Source organism: Cylas formicarius, unplaced genomic scaffold (assembly GCF_029955315.1).
Source record: "Cylas formicarius isolate icCylForm1 unplaced genomic scaffold, icCylForm1.1 PGA_scaffold_10__41_contigs__length_53128322, whole genome shotgun sequence".
Classification (NCBI taxonomy): Eukaryota; Metazoa; Arthropoda; class Insecta; order Coleoptera; family Brentidae; genus Cylas; species Cylas formicarius.
In genome coordinates, this window is record NW_026844214.1 from 25,335,418 (window position 1) to 25,355,696 (window position 20,279).

The window sequence follows — 20,279 nt, forward strand, 5'->3', positions numbered from 1 at the left end:
GTTTCGCGGCTAATGAAAATACAAACACGCTCCTAACTGCCCCAGTCATAATTTGATCGACAGTATTTACCTTCTGCTTCAATTGTTTCCGGACTTGGAAGCCTCTGAAGCCGGCTTGGATCTTGGTTGCTGCCTCCACCTCCACGTCGTTATCGCCCCCGATTTCGCCATTACGGACAGTGTTACCTCCTTCGCCACCGTGATCCTGCTTATCTCCCATGTTTGGTGGGTACGACTGAAGCAGACCGTTCTCGATCGGCGTCGCGGGCCTCGCTTCATTTGACGCCTGCGTCGTCGCAGATTCGCGCCCGTTCCGAGGAGACGTCACGGCCGCATCATCTGCTGCAAATCGGACAGCAACACGTTGTTTATTGAGCGACCGAAATGGGCTAAAATTAAAAGTTAAACTAGCAGCCGCAAAAACTGCTCATCAAAAAATTACTAAAATCTTCACATCGTTCTAACCAGCGTAATAATAGTTGTTTTCTTCGTTGGCGCGAAAATCTGATGTAGTGAACGTAAACTGGACAATGCGGAGTGTCAGAAGTTGTTATTTGCGCCCAAAAATAATGACCACCGAAAATGTTGCTCCCGCAGTTATGTTATTGTTAAACTTATTCTACATTCCTCTTGCGTCAGTTGTTGATAGATCGAACTTACTGACGTTTCTTACAAACGAATCCTATCGTCAACTTAAAAAAGATCCTACGACATTCCCATAATGTAACTTTAAATCTGCTATAAAAGCTTCTTCCATATTAGAATACGTGAAAAAATCTCTCACCCCTCATGACTTCAGAATTCCTTGTTCTACCGACTCACTAAGGTTTACAAACCGCGGTTACCCTGTCGACCTTCTGTTAGCACCTATTGTTTAGCAAAATATTTAGCTTCTATATTAAAACCCTTTACAAGGAAAACTGTTTCGTACTTAATTCATTTCATTTAATTGAAAAATTACAAACCATTACATTAGATACAAACAATATTCTGGTTAATTTCGAAATAGAGTCCCTCTTCAGATATATTAAAATCCGAGAATCTGAAATCAAATCTTCTCATATTAATTGAAAAATGCTTTTCTGGAATATATTGAACAAATATCAGGAACAGCTATTCCTCCAAGATTTTCTTAACAATTAACATCTGTACTTATTTCAAATAATTTCTCCATTAAAGATATTGGGTCTCACTGCAAAATACACCTTTTCTACTCCTGTTTGTAAAATACCTAATCACACACCGATCTAGCGTGCGCGAAGCGTCACTTTACCATGTCAGTTTCGTTTCCCACTGGTCCGAGCTACTCGGACATTTCCGAGATATTATGAGACAAGTGCAGGAGCATTCGGATGTTTTCGTAGATATTTCCCACGTCTTGAATTTTGACAATTGTCAATTCTGAAGGTCATGTTAGTAAATTTATTCGTATTGTTTTGTGAAACTAAAACTAACGGTCGTAGAAAAAGTATAATATGCAACACGTTCAGTAAACTTTTTATGTCACTCGTTTATTAAACTCGTGAGTCAAATTCCGTTTACCGCACTTGTTGCATGATATACTATTACCACAACCTTCCAAAAAAAACTCACACTTGTCATTGCAGTCCTTGCTTACATTCAAATCATTACCTGACACATTTCAAAAGTTTTTAAGACATGCAATGTTAATACCAGCACTCACATCTGCAAGCCCTCAAAAACGAAATTTCGGTTGAAACACCAGAAGCATTCCATAAATATACGGGAGAGACAGGACGAAAAATATCAACTAAAAATCGGGTCTCCGTCTCTCTCAAATAGTACAAAAGTTTAACAAAATAAATTGTTTGATTGTCGACTCTTGACATTTTATAAAGTTTCGTGTTATTACGTTTTACTATGTCAAGAAATATCCGCTGAAATACCATTCAGGGTACCCCAATCGGAAAAAATTTTCATAAAAATACTCAATTTGCTATGACAACGTTAAGAAATGCTTGTATTTTATTAGTTGAACATTGTTGGCGTAAAATTTTTTCAAAACATCTAAAAATGAAGTAATATACCGATTTAAAATAAAGAAGTAAGGCGCTGTGAGATACTTATGAAATACCCTGTATAATAATTTTATATGATAATATAATGTTTGAAATATACTAAACTAATTTTTTAGTAGTGATATCACTGCACATAGTACGCGATTTTCAATTAATTGAGACAGCGATAATCTGGGTCATTAAATATATTTTTATAAAAGGCAAATAATTTTGTTTAAAAAACGCGATAAAAACGTTCGGAAAGTTATAAATGCTTTAATATTGTAAACCGCTGAATAGAGGTTCCCATACATATTATATTACTAGTTTCCCAAAGTGTCAGCAATTTGTTTATATAGAACCACGGTGCGAACCACATCGCCAGCTTTTTGTCATCTCGCTTGAATAAAGTTTTTTAAAAAATCAAATTCGTTTTCCACGACTAAAACTGGCGCAGTCCGTAGAATTCCGTGAAACAAGCATTCAAAAATCGACAATGTTTGGTCTCCCTCAAGAGTTTATTCGCGAAATCCGAACAACACAAAAAATTGTTCAAGTGGGTGCAGAGTGCTCCATTGACCAGGGGAAGGAACAAGCATCGTCCACAACCCTATTGGTGCGAAATAAGGAACAAAAACCGTCCGAATTTCATACGTAGCCCAGGGAAGAGACAAGCATCGCTCATCCTATTGGAAAACTAGATTAAGAAAACGAGACAACCAGGAATGAAAATCGTCATTCTCTTACTCTTACTGTTACTGTAAGTTTTTCTTTTGTAAATATTTTTCTGATTCAAGCTGGAAAGATTAATTTCTCGTTTTGAAACGTTAGAGTTAAAACCTAGAGTAGCTTCAGTCGATAATTTTAATACATCATCTGATTCCGATTCCGATTCTGACATTAATTTAAACTCAAAGCCGGACACGGTGAATCTTCAATTAGTTAGGTACCAAGCGGATAACATCCCTCATTTCGACGGCAATCCCAAACAAATAAATCGTTTTATTAGAATCTGCGAAAATTTTCTAACTAATCATCAAAATGTAAATAACCCAAATGCTTCAATAAATGTTTGTTTAATCGATACAATAATTAGTAAATTAATTGGTAGAGCAGCTGATTTAATAGCTTCTCGTTCTGAACCCGATAGTTGGTTAAAAATTAAAACAGCCGTTCTGGCAACGTTCTCCGATCAAAGATCAGTTGATTGTCTTTTATAGGATATAATTTCAATGAAACCCAATAGTAGTGAAAGTGCGCATAATTTTGGTTTACGCTTGCAAGATGCCCGTAGTGTTTTATTTTCAAAAATTAACTCTACATGCGAAGATATCAATACAAAAACTCTAAAAATTATCCAATTTGAAGATCTGATTTTAAAAACATTTATAAACGGTCTTAATTACCTTATGCAGTTAGTTGTACGTTTAAGAAATCCAAAATCTCTCGAAGAAGCCATTTCGTTCTCGTTAGAAGAAGAAAATTTTATCGCTTATAAAAATCGTGTTGATATTTCAACCAAAACTACACCTGTTGCAATGCAAAATAAACCAAACCCTCTATTAGGCCAATACCCAATTAATTACCCATTAGCTTCACAAAATTTTACCAGCTCATTTCAACCGCCAACAATTCGACCAAGTTTTAATAATTTTAATCCCCCGAGATTTCAAAATAATTTCCAAATAAGACCTTATTTTCAGAATATTCCAAGACCAAATTTTCAAAATAATCAAAGTCAAAACTTCCCGAATATTCAAAGAAATAACCCGATGATCCAAAGACATCAATTTAATCCAAGACCTTACCCATTTATGCAAAGACCTATGCATTCAATTGCAAGACCGATGTTTAATCAATATAACCAAAATCCAACCTCAAAATTTGACAAACCGGAACCTATGGATACTTCATCAGGCAATACCCGTATAAATCAAATTCAAAAAAATAAAAATTACTATCTAGCAAAAGAGATGGACAATCAATCCACAACCCCCCAAGCTAATTCAAACAACGAAATATCAAATTTTGAAAGTGAAAATCTTTATGATTTTTATTATCACGAATATCCCAACCTAGAATTTTCCGATCAAATATATCAATTAGACGAAAATAAGTACTGTTATAATGAACAGGACGGAAATTTTCAGGAAACTCCGAATACGAGCAACCAAACTTAACGCAAAATTTTCCCCAAAACTACACTTCAATATATGACGCTCAATTTCTATTAGATACAGGTAGCGCCAAAAGTTTTATAAATCCACAGTTAGCTTACAAATATTACCCAGACTTTATAAATATTGAAAATTTTTCAGTAATGTCAGCTCATGCAACATCTGTTCATAATGAAGTAATGACAATACCATTATTTCCTTCTTTTAATTGCCCTGATCAACAACATAAATTCTATCTTTTTAACTTTTTCCCAAAATTCGATGGACTTATAGGAGTAGATCTTTTGAAACAAATAAAATCAAAAATAAATATTAGCGAGTCTACATTGGAAACACCAAATGTAATAATTCCACTGTATTACCAACATAATATTAAAACCACCCCAGCGGATCCAAAAATAAATAAAAATTTTGACGAATCCAAATTTAAATTCGATGAAATTATTATTCAACCAAGAATAACACATAAAGTTAAAATACCCGTGACAGAACAAAATGGTATAGGAATCTTAAAATATAAAAAAATTATAAATGCTGAAATGCCCGAAGCTTTCGTAAAAATTGTCGATTCGTTTGCGTTAACAACTATTACTAACACATCTGAAAATTCCGTTAGTATACAATTTATTAAACCTCTAGAAATTGAATTAATAAATGAATGTGAAACTAATTTTATTCAAAAATAGAAGATAACGATCAAAATTTAATCGAACATTCAATGAGTAATTTCGACAATCTGCAAAAGGAAAATCTAAAAAATTTAAGACTGAATCACTGTAATAAAGAAGAATATAAAGCAATTAGGAAGTTATGTTACGAATATCGAGATATATTTTATTGCGATAAAGTGCCATTATCTTTCACAAATCAAATTAAACACAAAATTAATCTAACTGACGAAACTCTCGTTTACACAAAAAATTACCGTTATCCTGAAATGCGTGAAGCCGAAGTAAATAGACAAATAGACGAAATGCTAAAAAATAATATAATCCAACCCTCACATTCCCCGTGAAGTAGTCCTATATGGATCGTACCAAAAAAATTAGATGCATCAAATAAAAGTAAATGGCGCGTTGTCATAGATTACCGGAAACTTAATGAAAAAACAATTGATGATAAATTTCCCTTGCCTAATATTTCAGATATTCTTGATAAACTCGGTAAAGCTCAGTATTTTTCAACTCTGGATCTAGCTAACGGTTTTCATCAGATAGAAATGCATCCCGATGACATCCCAAAGACAGCCTGGTACTGGACTTTTCGAATTTAAACGCATGCCTTTCGGATTGAAAAACTCACCCTCGACGTTCCAACGTGTCATGAATAATGTGTTAAGAGGCTTCCGAAACGAAATCTGTTTAGCATATTTAGATGATATTATAATTTTTTCCACATCACTACAGGAACACATTGATCGATTAAGAAAAATTTTTCCGAGACTAAGGGAGGCAAACTTTAAAATTCAATTAGATAAATCAGAATTTCTACATAAAGTAGCGTATTTAGGTCATAAAATCACTAAAGAAGGCGTTAGTCCAAATCCTGACAAGATAAAAGCAGTAACAAATGTTCCTCTCCCCCAAACACAAAAGGAAATTAAGTCATTTCTAGGTTTGGCAGGATACTACAGAAGATTCATTAAAGATTTTGCTAAAATCACAAAACCAATGACCTTATGTCTAAAGAAAAAATCTAAAGTAGAACACAGCCCCGAATTTATTAAAATATCCAGATTTTTCGAAACAATTCGTGTTAACTACAGACGCATCAAATTACGCATTAGGTGCCGTATTATCACAAGGCACACCGCCAAACGATAACCCAGTCGCATACGAGTGTCGCACACTTAATGACACCGAACGAAAATACTCTACAACATAAAAAGAATTACTTGCCATAGTATTGGCCTGTAAATATTTTAGATCGTATCTTTTCCATTAGTCTGGTTGTTTAATCTAAAAGAACCAAATTCAAAACTTATGAGATGGAGACTTAAACTAGAAGAATTTGACTACGAAATTCTTTATAAAAATGGCAAACAAAACACAAATGCGGACGCCTTGTCACGAATAAAATTAAATGCTTTAGAAACCGACTCTATTTATAATAATCCTGGAGATATTGATCTTGATATTAACAAATTTCTAGACAACGATTTTGATCCGAATAAATTAGACTCAAATGAAATTTCAAAAACACTCGAAGAAGATTTCAGCATGCCAATAATTAGTACATTTCTTCTCATTCTATAGAATACCAAAACAAATTGTTTCTGACAACGGAACAGAATTTAAAAATTACGTTCTAGATTCTTTATTAAAAATACATAAAATTAAAATCCAGTTCACAACGCCGAGTCACCACGAATACAATTCACCTATCGAACGTTTTTACTCAACCCTCATCGAACACTTACGCCTATTGAAGGAAATACATAAAAATTCCGATATTATTTCACTTATGCCCTATGCGATCATTGCATATAACAGTACTATACACTCAAATAGTAATTTTACGCCTTTCGAATTGACATTAGGACACACTGATACACGTGACCATATGAACCTAATCCCTTCTCAAATATATTGTGAATATGTAAATAACCATCAAACAAATACTAAGCTTCTTTACGAAAAAGTACATAACGATTCCCTTTTAAAAAAACAAAAAACGATCGATAAAATTAATAAAAACAAAACTCCAGTAGAATTAAAAATTGGCGCAACGGTGTATAAGCGCATAGAAAGTCGAAAAGGTAAATTAAATAAAAAATTTTCCTTACCATTCATATTAACAAAAATCTTAGATAATAATAAAATTGAAATAGAAAACCCAAAAACAAATAAAAGAGAAATAACTCACGTTAACGAAACTAAAATAATGAACATTGTTCCAGATGGCTCGCAAACATCGGAGCAAACGAAGTAAAAATCCACAACCTGAACAACTATCCAGGAATCCTTCCTTATAAACTAGGTACCGCAAAAATAACCTCTAACCATTTCTCCCCACCCAACTCATTTAAAAATTTGATATCCAATATTTCTCATAACCAACTCATCCTTAAATCCAAAATATTACAAATTGATCAAATAATCAAAAAGATAAGCGTTGAACAAACGAACGACTATGGGTATTTCCAAATACATGTAGTAATGAATCAAATTACCTTTATGTACAATTCAATATATAACATTTTTGAGAAAATCGAAACCGCAATCAGCTTTGCTAAATTAAACACTTTACATAATTCGATAATTGATCCGTCTGAACTATCCGAAGAAATTAAAAACATTAAAAAAGAATTAAAGGAAAATCAACTGCCGTTCGAGTTATCTATCGAAAATATATAAAATTTTGAAAAAATTATAGAAATAAAAAGCTACTCTAGAGGATTAATAATAACATTTATTTTGGAACTACCACTAGTAGAATCAGAAATTTATCAATATTACCAGTTGTATCCGCTACCAGTTAATAGTGAACAAGAACTGCAATATTACGTCAATATACCGATCAAACCATACCTTGCATTGAGTGGAAATATGTACTCATTTATGGACTCTGAATGCGTAAAACTATTAAAAAATGAGTTCATGTGTAAAAATATATATATTACCTATATGAAGGACCACCCTCCTTGCTCAGCCGAAATAATAACTCACAAGACCAATGTGACAAACTGTAAACCAATTAAAATCCAACTTCAAGAAATAAAAATTTTTAAAATCCAAAATGGAAAATGGATTGTTGTGACACCTAAGATGACAATAGCAACAGTACAATGTAATGACGACATTAACACTGTACAATAATTTGGATCCCCAAAAACTGAACTAAGGACCTATACCCCTAATCGATTGAGATTTGATGATACTCGTCTATCGGAAGTGAATCTCTCGCTACTACACAAGCAGAAAACAATCTTCGATCCACCAGAACTCACACTGGACACGATCAACCTAAAGGAAATAAAGGAGCTACAAATTCAAATGAACGAAGCAAAAGAAAACCTTGGAAAGATGTCATTACCTATATATTCTACAAGAACTAGTGTTTGGACAATTTTGTTGTACCTAATAATTATAATGATTTTGATTTATTTGTTATATAGATGTTTTCCATTTAAAAAGTTACCTAAAATTAATAAATAGGAAGAGAATATTATTATTTAAACTGAAAGCACTTGTTGTACCCGTGCTTTCATCTAAGGGCGGAGGAGTTTTAAATGTTTTAATATTGTAAACCGCTGAATAGAGGTTCCTATACATATTATATTACTAGTTTCCCAAAGTGTCAGCAATTTGTTTATATAAAACCATGGTGCGAACCACATCGCCAGCTTTTTGTCATCTCGCTTGAATAAAGTTTTTTAAAAAATCAAATTCGTTTTCCACGACGAAAACTGGAATAAATGTCACAAAACCAGGCTCCTCTAGAGAAAGACGGATAGCAAAAAATACTGGGTCCCCATTTTTCGATGATTATTAGTTATTAGTAAAGTTAGAGGGATTCAGTTTTCTTAACACTGTGCTACTTTTTCAAGAAACGAAAGATGCCAGAAACAGAATTTTGATAATCCTTTTAATTTTTTGGGAATCTCTCGTATCTCCGTTATTCTAAAGTTTATTACAAAAGAAAAAAGTGGGTTTGTTACAATTTATTACGCAGAATTTAGTGGCATGCTCAGATTTTTTTCTATCTTCAATTATTTTGGACAATAAACTAAAAATATAATTTGTAAATGGGCCACCCTGTATATTTTTGATAATACGATCGAACTTGTCAAGAGATTCTCGAAAATATATTCAACTCTTATGGTTGTTCTTAATATTAAGCGTAATATTTAGTTTTTTTAGTTGGCCACGACACGTTATTTGAAAAACAAAATATCAAAGTCCTCTCATATTCAGAAATTCTTGAGTTTCTGTCAAAATACCGGGGTTTGTATTTTTTGTATCTAATTAAAAGATCAAAACCAGCTATGGCAGCCATTAAATTTGAAAATTTTGAAAGGTACGACATACTAGTTTGTTATATTCAGTGTATCGAAAATGCAGATGAAGATTTAAAAGCGCATTTTAACAGGTTTGCATTATTGTAGTTTCTTCTAGTCAATTTATTTTTCTATTACTTATAGATATGCAGAAAGAAGTAAGCCGGTTAAAAGAATGTTCTTAAGATTAAAATCAAATTTAATTAAAAATAGATCAGTTTGTAAAGTTAGGCCCAATGTTTACAATAAGGAAAACAAGGAGATTGATGAAATTAATGTAATACCACCAGTCGCAGAAACGTATTATATTCTGTCGGAATTAATCACGTGTTCAAACACAAATTGAAGCCATATAAATTTCATCGCGTGACCCACAACACCAAATTAACTATTGTAATTGTTATTCACATAAACAAAAACAATTTAATTTAAGTTTAAGTTCATTTTTTTTATTTTAATTTTTTAATCACTAATATCTACTTTTATTATATTAGGGCTCTATCTTAAATAAAAATTAGGAGAAGTGTTAATTTAAGTGGAAATTTTTCTATAATCTGTCATCACCATGACCAAATAACAAAAAAATTTTTTTTCAAAACTTAAATATTAGGGTTAGTATTAAAAACACCCATTAATTATTATATTAATTATTATATATTTTTGCTTGTAACCCACTCAGTCGTATTCTCCAAAAATATACAGCGTAACCCATTTAAAAAAAAAAGTTTAGTTTATTTCTCAAAAATAGTTGAAGATAGAAAAGAATCTGAGTATCGAAGCTTCCAAAAACATCCCGTCTTTTAAAAATCAATATGGATATGAAAATTCTGTTTGTGGCACCTTTTGTTACCCGAAAAAGTAGCAAACCATAGAAAAATCGGCACTCGTTTCACACATTTACATCTATATTACGTGCTATTTATAAAACCGTGAGATTCACTTACAATTATAACAAATACTTGACCTGGGCTCTCTGCGATTGCTGTTTGATTACCGCTTTCCACCGACAACCCTTCTCCGATGTATTCTTCCCGACTCGCTCGTTGGATGGAAACGCTTCCATCTTCGAACTTCTGCGAACGCGACTGAGTCTCACTAGATACGGAAACTCCAGTCGACTTGTCATTCCCGTCCAACTCGTAGTTTGATTGTACTTTAACTGAATAATCAACAACTTGATTTGGAAACAAATTGTGAACAGTCTTACTTTTACGAATTACTTTCGCAGGTAGCTGCACCTTGTCGCAATCAAGACTATTTGACTTGAAAACGGCATTGGTGCCGTGATTTTCCAGAGCCGAACCTTTTTTAGGCTCGACTTCTTCCTCTTCTATATCAGGCAAATTTCTTAATGGGCTTCGCTTCGATACATTGTCGTATTTGGAATCCAACTCCTTATTAAAACTAGTTATATATTGCACCAATTTGTATTGGTCATCGTTATCTAAGTGGCTTAGCTGATCTGACTTATACAACGATGCTGCTTCCTGCAATTCTTTCCTCAATTCCTCAATGTCGAACTTATCGCCCGTTTGCGAAATTTTTCCAGATATCTGGTCCAAAATCTGGTTTTGCACCTGATCGATTAGACCCACGTGTTCATCTAAAGCGTCACTCTGTTTCAAAAATTTCAATGACGTGCTCATCACATCCTCAACACCACTAATATTGCCACTTGATCCTTGCTTTTCGTCGAGATTACTTTCATATTCACACTTCGAAGCAGCATTGATTTCTTCAGAACTGTCTTGACCCTCCTCAACTTTTTGATCTTTATTGATAACATTATCATCATTAACGATATCTAAAATGTTGTCAACACTTTTCCTTCTTCTTTCTGGTGCAGCACCGCAACTGTTAGTTGGTTCATGGTTTATCTTCTCATCATCGTTGATAGTAGGTATATTATTTGTCTTATTATTATCGATAGTAATCACTTTTTCATCTGTCTCAACTGTTCTTTGAATTAACCCTTCAATGTTCGAATTAGTTGCACATTCGTTCCTAATAATTGCCTTGATATTTGATTTCTGTTCTTCTGGAGGATTTATCTTATCAATATTTAATCCTGACTTTTCATAAGCATAGGTCTTGCCAATGTCCACGCCATTATCTGCCAAAGCGTCTTTAGCTTGTACCACATTTTCTTGTTCGCTTGAATTTGATTTAACTGTAGCATAAAGAGCTTTGTATTCGTTTTTTGCAAGTTCCTTCTTTATATCAGGCGTATCCTGATTAATTTGACTTAATTCTTCAGTCTTTGAGAGAACTTTTTTATTTTTTGATTCTTGGTTATCTTTTGTCTCACTGATTTTTTGAAAAGCTTCTTCGGCAGTTTCGTTTTTTACTTCGGATGTTTCTTGGGAAAATTCATTTAACCTTTCGTGGATTGAAAGAATATTTGATTCTTGTTGGTTTAAATTTTTTATCTTGTTAATCGATTTATCTACAGAAGGAACTTTACGTTCCTTAGTTTCGTTTTCTATATTAAGTTTACCATCTAAAACTTCACTTAATCCTTCTGGATTTGAAAAAACGTTGGAATTATTATTTTTATTATTATCAATATTAGTTTTAGATACCTGTCGGTACAAGCTTTTGATCTTGTTTTCAACGATAACATCTTCAGCTTCTTTTGTTTTGGACGCATTATGAGACAATTTTGTTAGTCCCTTATCCTCTAAAACAATCTTATTAGATTTCTCATTATCATGGTCCACGCTTGAATCTTGTTTATATAATGTATGTTCCGTGTTGCTATCTATATTATTATCCTGAGAGCGAGTTTTGTCTGTTACTAAAATTCCTTCCATTGCTTCATCGCCAATTGTTTCTGCATTATTATTCTCTTTTATATTATGAGTTTGGGATAAGTCAACTTCCGAACATTCTAAACCTATGTTATTCGAATGCTGACAAATTTTATCTAGGCCGTTTTCAGTACTACTCTCGCTGTGCGTTAAGATTTCTTCTTTTGGTGCAATATCAGTTATTACAGTGTCACTATTTTTACCTGTAATTAATTTAATATTTTGATGCGGATCTTCAGATTCGGCTGGAGTTTGAGTACTATTTTGTACTTCTCGAGCGGCACTTTCATTTTGAAGTACTTGTTTTTTCTCTGTATGCAGAATTAGGTTTCCTGTGTCGAAAGAAGAGTTAGCTTCGTTGACGCGTTTCTCTATTTCGTCTAGATTTGCTTCATTTAAATCAGAGGATTCGTAAAGCTGTGCGTGTTCGGAAATATTTTCAATTCTGTCTTCAATTCGAGAATTTTTAGTTGCCTCCAAATCTTCCTCTTTTGTTTTCAGCGTCTTTTTAAAATCATTTTCAGATGTTACATTATTTTCTTTCATATTAGTACCAGTAAAATTAACGTCATAGTTGTGCAAATCTCTATCGTGTGCTACTGTATCATTTTTTTGAAAAATGTCAGCATCAGATTCGTGACGTTTTACTTCTTGTGTTTTAACTTTAACATTTTCAGCAACAACTTGCTTCACCAGTGAATCGGACACATCAGGAAGTTTCTCGGACGACTCCTTGTCCTTATTAAGAGTCGAATCTAAATCTTTGATTTCTACTTCAATTAGCCCGTTGGAGTCACGACTAGCTTGGGATTTTTCCAAACTTCCGTAATTGTTTTCACTTGTGACGGAATGTGTTTTCTTGCTATCCAAACATGTTTTTGCCTTTTCTTCTGTATTGGATAAAGTTGCTGAATTATGCTGACCATTCTTTTTGAGCTTTTCAAAGCGCCTTCTTTCTAAAAAACCTCTAACTTGAGCCTGAAGCAAGATGACCCCTTTGAATGCGATCTTACCTTCTCTATAGTCTTGCTTAAGCTAAAAATAGAAATAATAAACAAACTACCAAACAAGAGGATGAATGATTGTGCATAAATGAGGAATCAACATGAAACGTTTCGTTTGAACTTTAAAATGATGATTTGTTTATTGCTTCTATTTTTATGTAAGTATTCGCATTGATGATCTGATCCTTATTTTATTACACCGAAAAACAACCAGGAGACTTTTCGAAAAGCAGACATTTAAATGCTTACCTTTTTAGCATAATTCCTAGCTCTGTGGCCTCTCCACAAAGCTTGAATTTTTATGACCGAAGCGTTTTTTGCAATAACTAAAGCTGAATTCTGCACTTGCTTCCTCATAAGGAAGCCTTTCCAGCTTTTTTGAATGATCGAAACTGCATCTTCGAACGTAAGTTGGTGCCCATTGCGCCGCCGTTCATATTCTTTAGTGATCTCTTTTTCTTTTACTATAGCATTGTCAACGGACATGTGTTGTTCAACAAGGTCATTGTAACTTTTTACTACGAGGTCATGACTATTGGATAAATCAATTCCTGACAAAATCCGTTTTGCTATCAAGAGATCTTCTTGCAAAGCAACAACAATGGTATGAATGCCAGGTTTCAATCCATCATCTTTACTAGCCTTTTGAATCGTTTTTATACCTTGATCATTCGTGCCCTTAAAAACGTTTCTTTGTTCGCTCAAGATAAAGGAACTTATTGTATGTTTGCCTTTGTCATCAAGGTTAACAATATCAGCGTTATGATTTTTCCTTTGCTCTGTCCCTGATGTGATATTTTCTTTTCCTTCGTTTTCAGTTTTCTCATTATTTTTAGGCATTGTTTCGCTTGCACTTACACCGGTGCCTGCTTGGGTATGTTGCAAAATATTAGACTCGATTGTATTTTCATCGTTTTGATCGCCTTGAACAATAGATTCGTGATTATTTGTATCGAAATGTTCAGATGTGACTAGCACTCTAGTATCCACTTTAATATCCTGTTGAGGTATTTTCACAGAATGCTCTTGTTGAATAATATCGTCCGGTTTATCGACTTTTATTTCTGGATCTTCTTTACTATTTAACACAGACTTTTTTAAATCGCGAGGTTCAACTTCCTTGACGTGATCGTTAATGAAATTATCCTTAATCAACAGGTTTTTTTCTAAATGAGGTGACACAACAATAGACGATGATTTTGACCCCGTCTTGTTATTATCGATATTATGGGCAAATTCTGTTTCATCAAAATTCGTTTCCTCTCGTATCTTTAAGTCACTGGCATTGTTGTTGTTATCAGAGTTTTCTCTGATAATATGCATATCTACAGATCCCGTTAGCTCTACTGGAGAATACATTTTCTCAGAAGCATCTGTTGCATCGCTGGTGGAGCATTTTCCATGTGGCAATTGCCTTGCCGAACTTTCGTTTGGGGTACCTGAGGAATCAACATTGGAAATAGAATTTTCTAAGGATAGCTGAGCCAATTCACTGTTGCGAATAATATCCCCGGCATGGAATTTCGTGTCCCATTCACCATCTTTCAAAATAGAATTGCGGTCTGCACCTGCAATTTCATATTTTTTTGTGTCCTTAAGCAACTTAATTTCCGCAGAATCTTCCAATGGTTTAACTGACAAGATTTCATCCGCTTTGGAGCTATCAGGGTCATTGTTTACCAAAATACCTTTTCCAACTAAAATTTTCGACAAACTCTGTTTTGAACCTTCGGGTGTCCTGTTAGTTCTTGTTGTTGGTTGTTCAGCATCTTCTTCGTGAGCATTCTTACCGTTTTCTATTATTGCGACATTGTCATTCGACGATAAGTTTATTGCATCCTGCTTATTGGTAATCACGTCTTGGCGACTGGAAGGTGGTATGGTTTCACTTCGTCTTTGATTGGTTTCTCCGCTATCATTAAATTCAACGTTTTCATTATTGTTACGTATCTCGAGATGGATTTGTTCGGCGTTTGAAATATGCCCAGTTGTTAATTTCTGTTCTTTTGCCGTGCCAGTTGCGCCATTAGTATTGAGCGTAGCAAATTCACGTTCTTTGATTTCGTCGTTCCCATCTGAATTGTTTTCTTCGCAGGACGATTTAGGTTCTTTTATATTCGCTCTGTTATCTGTTTCCTCATTTTCTACATGCTTATTTGCTAAAGGAATGTCAACTTCTATTGCAGGGGCATTAATAGACTCGCTGATTCCTTGTTTTGTTTCTTCTTCTGTTTGCTTATTATTCAAAGAAATTATAACTTCATGTTTATTGCTTTTTTCGTGATTGGTCGTCGTATCTGTACCCGCGCCGCTTAAGTGCTCTCCACAGGTGTCGGCAATGGGAGGTTTCTCGTCGAACTGTTGAGAATCAGAGGGAGCAAAATTTGGTTCTTCATTGGTGACGTATCCGTCTTGAGCGTTCTGAATCTCTTCATTGGTAATTACTTCGTCGCCCGATACAAGATCCTTGTTATCTTCATCTGGACTTTTGACTTTGTTTACCGTTTCTGATTTCGGTTCGATTTTTAATATCGCATTTTCATTAATTATATTTGGTTGCCCAGGATCAATATCGTCTTCGATTGGATGATTTATATCATCTTGCAAAGTCTGCTTACTAACTAACGTCCCAACTAAGTCTGGGGCGGTCGGTTTAACTGCCCTCGTGGAGTCTACTTCGATGTTTTTCTCAATTTTATTTCCAAGCATACCATTATTCTCGTTCTTGGGCACGTAAACTCGATTTTGGATTACTTTTCCAAGTTCTACTTTTTTTGGTCCGGGAACCGAACCATTTACGCCCTTTTTGTGCAAGCTTCTATGATTGATTTCGTTTTTCTGCAGTACGTTTAAGCTTTTTTGAGCACGCTCCTTGCTCAGTGTCCGTGTACCACTGGATTGCGACTCTTTATATGGAATATTTGAGCCCACATCCGTTTGTCGCTTTTCCTTTTTGTTCCTATGAAGAGAAGATTCGGATTTGGCTTTTGATTGACGCTTTTCGCGAGTGGCTATACGCCTATTTATAGCATCAATTCCAGTTTCAGATCGTCTTGGACTTGAACTGTTCGCCTGTTGCCTTTTAGTCGTCTCTTTGTCGGTCGATTTCCAATCTCCAGGCAACCTCATTTCTCTTACGCTGAGTTGACGAGAAAACAGTCGTGTTTGCCTACGGGTAATGGCAGTTGGTTTGTGTGAGTTTTCCAGCCGGACGGCTGATTGTACAGTCTGCACCGGTTTTGCTGTAAATAAATTTGTTAACTCAATACATGTGTTTTAATCAGTAAATTTAATAATTTAGTGTTTATTATTAAATATCTCGCACTAATGTCAGAGGGAAATGCTCGTCTAACTGTACGGTGTCACTGAAATGCTACGAGGTATCTCGCTTATTAAAAATAACAGAGACATGCGGTTTTTCGAGAAACAAAAGCTGTGGCAAAGAGAATTTTCATAGCTGCATTTTTGTTACCGTTTTTTATGTATCAATTAGGTGGCATACAGGCAGGTTTTCAATTATTTTTGAGAAATAAACCAAACAATGTGTCGCCCTGAATATTTTTGAATAATACAATTGAGTTTATGAAGAGCATATCAAAAATATGTATAACTCTTATAGTTGTTTTTAATGTTATATTGTTTATTATTATATTAATTATTGAAAAAAAAAAGAAGAAAAATAACAGTCGTTTTGTATTCAGAAATTTTTAAGCCTCTTTCCATTAATGCGGTTTGTGTTTTTTGTAATACATGTTACAAATTTTAATTCAATGGTCAACTAGATTAGACAATATTAAATTTAAAAACTTTAAAAAATACGACACACAAGTTTGATTTATCAACTGGCGCACGAGGAGTCCAGAATATTTGTAAATAGTATTACAATAGCCCGTGGAATCACTTTGATAAATTAACTTGCTGCATTTTCGCCAATGATCCTATTGGCTTCTTCAGAGCTTAACCGAAACTAATTTGCATTCTACTCTGTACCTGCTTATATACTGTTTGAGGGGGCTGAGCTAAAGCAGATATATGAATATTGTCTCCGCTTCCCATATTGGATTAAATCTGCCACTAAAGCTGCTTCTCTTTAAGAATCCATAGAAAATCTCCCCTTATGACTCTAAAATTTCTTATTTCTATGGACTCTTTAGAATTCACAAACCAGGATTAACCCCTTCGACCTATGGTTAGCACCATTACATCTCCAACCCATTCTCTCGAACAATATCTAGCTTCTATATTAAAACCACAACAGGGAAAACTGATAGTTAATTCCTTTCACTTCATTGAACCATCAAAAATATCAGATCCAAACGATATTCAAGTTAGTTTCGACGTAAAGTTCCTCCTTACTAAAGCTCCTATTAATGAAATTATCAATATCATTTCAGATATATTAAAATCCGAGAATCTGGAAGCAAACCTTCTCGTCTTAATTGAGAATGAAAAATTAAGATATTTTTCTTATAGTGGTCAAATATATGAACAAATATCAGGAGCAGCTATGCATTCTCCAATGTCAACAGTCATCGCAAATATATTTATGCAAGCTTTTGAGAATAAATCTCTCGACACTCTGCATGGATAACCAAAAATATGAAAACGCCTACGTTGATGATACATTTGTTATTTGGCCTCATGGTCAAGAATACACCATAACATATGTTTTACCATTGGATTAAAAACTAATAATAATCTCCCATTAGATATTCTTATTAATAGAAAATCAGACCTAACATTGGGTCATTCGGTTTATCTACAGACCGATACGTCAATGCCTTGTCACATCATCATCTGACCCAAATATCAACTCCTTTGTTTAACGAGTTGTAAATCTATCTCAACCCGAATCACCTAATCATTGAACCCACCTAATATCTTCTCTTTCCAGCAACCCCACACTTGCTACTGTGGCCCTTCTTTAGATTCAAAATTTCACTGATATGGGAATCAGTCGTCCGAGACAATGTTTATGGCCTCCTTTAGCTCCCCTCGTCGAACTCTATATAAGCAGGTACAGAGTAGAATGCAAGTCAGTTTCAGTTAAGCTTCGAAGACGCCCAGCCAGTCCAGCCACTGCAATTCTGCAGTTACGTGATAGCATGACTATTTATCTAGTTCATCTAGTTGATCTAGGATGTCGTTAATTGACCCAGAAATTTTGTTTGCCAGTTTTTATTTCGTCACTATAAGTGACTTAACTGCACAACTGCTCCTGGAATCCGGAAAATTTGTAAATTATTTATGCCGATGACGATAATTTTTATATTCGGTAGGTAAGGTAGATTTAATTTTGTTGAGGTAAGGAAGAATATTTGCTAGTTTTTGTGTTGTTTTTGAAAATTAGTTTATTTTGTTTATATTCTGTTAGTTTTGGTTAAGTTTTAACATCAATTCTTTATTGTCATAATGTGAAGAATATATGTAGTTGCAAATTATTTGTTACTTTGTTAAACTTTTTTTAGACAAAAATATTTCAGCTCCCTGTAATTTTTAAATCATGCTGGCAAATCGTATTAATCACGTACTATAGCTAGACTTTGCCAGGTGCGACTCCGTTGTCTTATTAAGTTTGTGGTATTTATAAAAAGCTATTTCGACGCTGCCTGTCAAGATGGAGCAGCTAAATTGCTTATCTGTTTACGTTTTCCAAAGATCATACCTTCAAATTTGTTCTCCCGTCTCAGTCGCAGTAAACTTGAAAAATATTCGTAAGCAAAACGGTATAAATCCTTCGGCTTCTTCAGCAACACCTCCTTGGCCAAACCCTCCATTACTTCCTCCAAACCTATCGGAACGCTCACCCGTTTTACAACCATGCCTCCAATGGAATTAGTGGAAGTCACCGAACTTGAAGTCTCCATTTTGTTTGGTCAAAAAATAGATCTATGATTAGAATAAAAAAAACAAAACATTTTTACATAATTTTTGTAACATTTTTAAAATACCTCTTTTTAACTCTCAATTCACAATTAACCTAGTGAGCAGCAATGGGCAGTTCAATGCGCCAAGAAAGAACTAAAACGATTTTCTGTCTAGACGCGAAAATAACGAACCCTTAGCATCGGTTTGTTTGTATACGGCAACCACATTCCCGTAACCATGCGCTGCGTTCGATACATTTAAATACCGATATAGCATGGAAATAGAAATTCCAAGAAATAAGGTTTAAATTATTGATAGGCTTGTTTCTAAAAATATATTTGCTCGTATTCAGATTCACGCAACTTTATCATAGTATTTGAATAAAGTGTTGAACACTCGAAATGGGGTGGCAATAACTAAAAAATATATATTCGAGCAGGAATTTAGTACACAAAGGCTTATTACCCATTCCATTCTTACTTTGCGGGGGTTTTTAAATTGTATATTTTTTTAATACCCAGAATGATAAATATGAGTGATAAAATAAGTATCTTTTAACATAACTTGGCACAATAAAAACGACTGACACCATGTTTTTAGAAATTGATGGCCAGTTATTAAAACTGACATTGCGACAATTTCATTACGTACAGGACAGCTGAATATTCTCATCGGGCTTTTTGCTTATATAAAATATTAATTAAGCCATTTTTGTCTGACTTACGACTACCCCAAACATCACACACAACCTAAGGATCGAAGCACCACGCGCGTTTTCATACCAATGATAAATAATCCTTTCTTTCTTAAGTATCTAATCATATCACTTTGTAAAAAGGCAATTTTATAAATTTTAGAATATGAATGCAAGTTGCTTTCTAAATGATCGGATCAAAAAATGTTTGCTTAAATTATTTTCACCTCTTATCATTAATTTGTACGTGTTTGCTGTTTAAGTAATATTAAATTTCTAACAGTCCAGGCTTCCTTTTTTTTATTTTTTGGTATTTTATAAAAGATCCATCCGTAAAAAAATAATTTGAATTCTATGTTAAACTTCTAGATTATATTCTTCTTTCTGTTGTAACTTCAATCGAAAACTCTGAAGTTCTCCGAGCTTGTCTGGCGATCATGAACTGATCTCGTGTGTTATTGCTTTAGCAGCGCAAAAACTATTCTTGTGTATAAAACTATAAGGGATTTTAAAAACGTAAATATACTGATCTTAATTCGATTCCCTGGCAAAGCAATTACCACCGAAATAATATTGACGAAAAATTGACATTTCTTGATATTTACGTCCCTTTCAAAACCCTGCGCAACACGGATCACGGATACCATAAAAGTCATGGTGATGGATAGGAATAAAACTTTAGGTAGATACAAAAAATTTGCCTATCGGA

The 20,279-nt window shown here is 34.1% G+C and overlaps 1 protein-coding gene across 7 annotated transcripts in view; it reads right to left on the reverse strand.

Annotated features, from left to right (window-relative positions):
* The window catches only part of LOC132708011 (MATH and LRR domain-containing protein PFE0570w-like), a 33,253-nt gene extending 14,170 nt beyond the window's left edge, over positions 1-19,083 (reverse strand). The window contains exons 1-6 of one of the 7 annotated variants that reach the window (XM_060680085.1): positions 18,960-19,083; positions 18,674-18,897; positions 13,258-16,250; positions 13,018-13,039; positions 10,159-12,960; positions 71-342 (exon numbers count right to left, since the gene is read on the reverse strand). In XM_060680085.1, coding sequence (XP_060536068.1) covers positions 71-342; positions 10,159-12,960; positions 13,018-13,039; positions 13,258-16,250; positions 18,674-18,875 — 6,291 coding nt within the window. In that variant the 5' untranslated portion in view covers positions 18,876-18,897; positions 18,960-19,083. Of the gene's footprint in view, positions 1-70; positions 343-10,138; positions 13,040-13,257; positions 16,251-18,673; positions 18,898-18,959 lie in introns of those variants that run through there. The other 6 variants (XM_060680084.1, XM_060680083.1, XM_060680082.1 and 3 more) reach the window with 6 other exon arrangements.
* Positions 19,084-20,279: the final 1,196 nt, after the last annotated feature.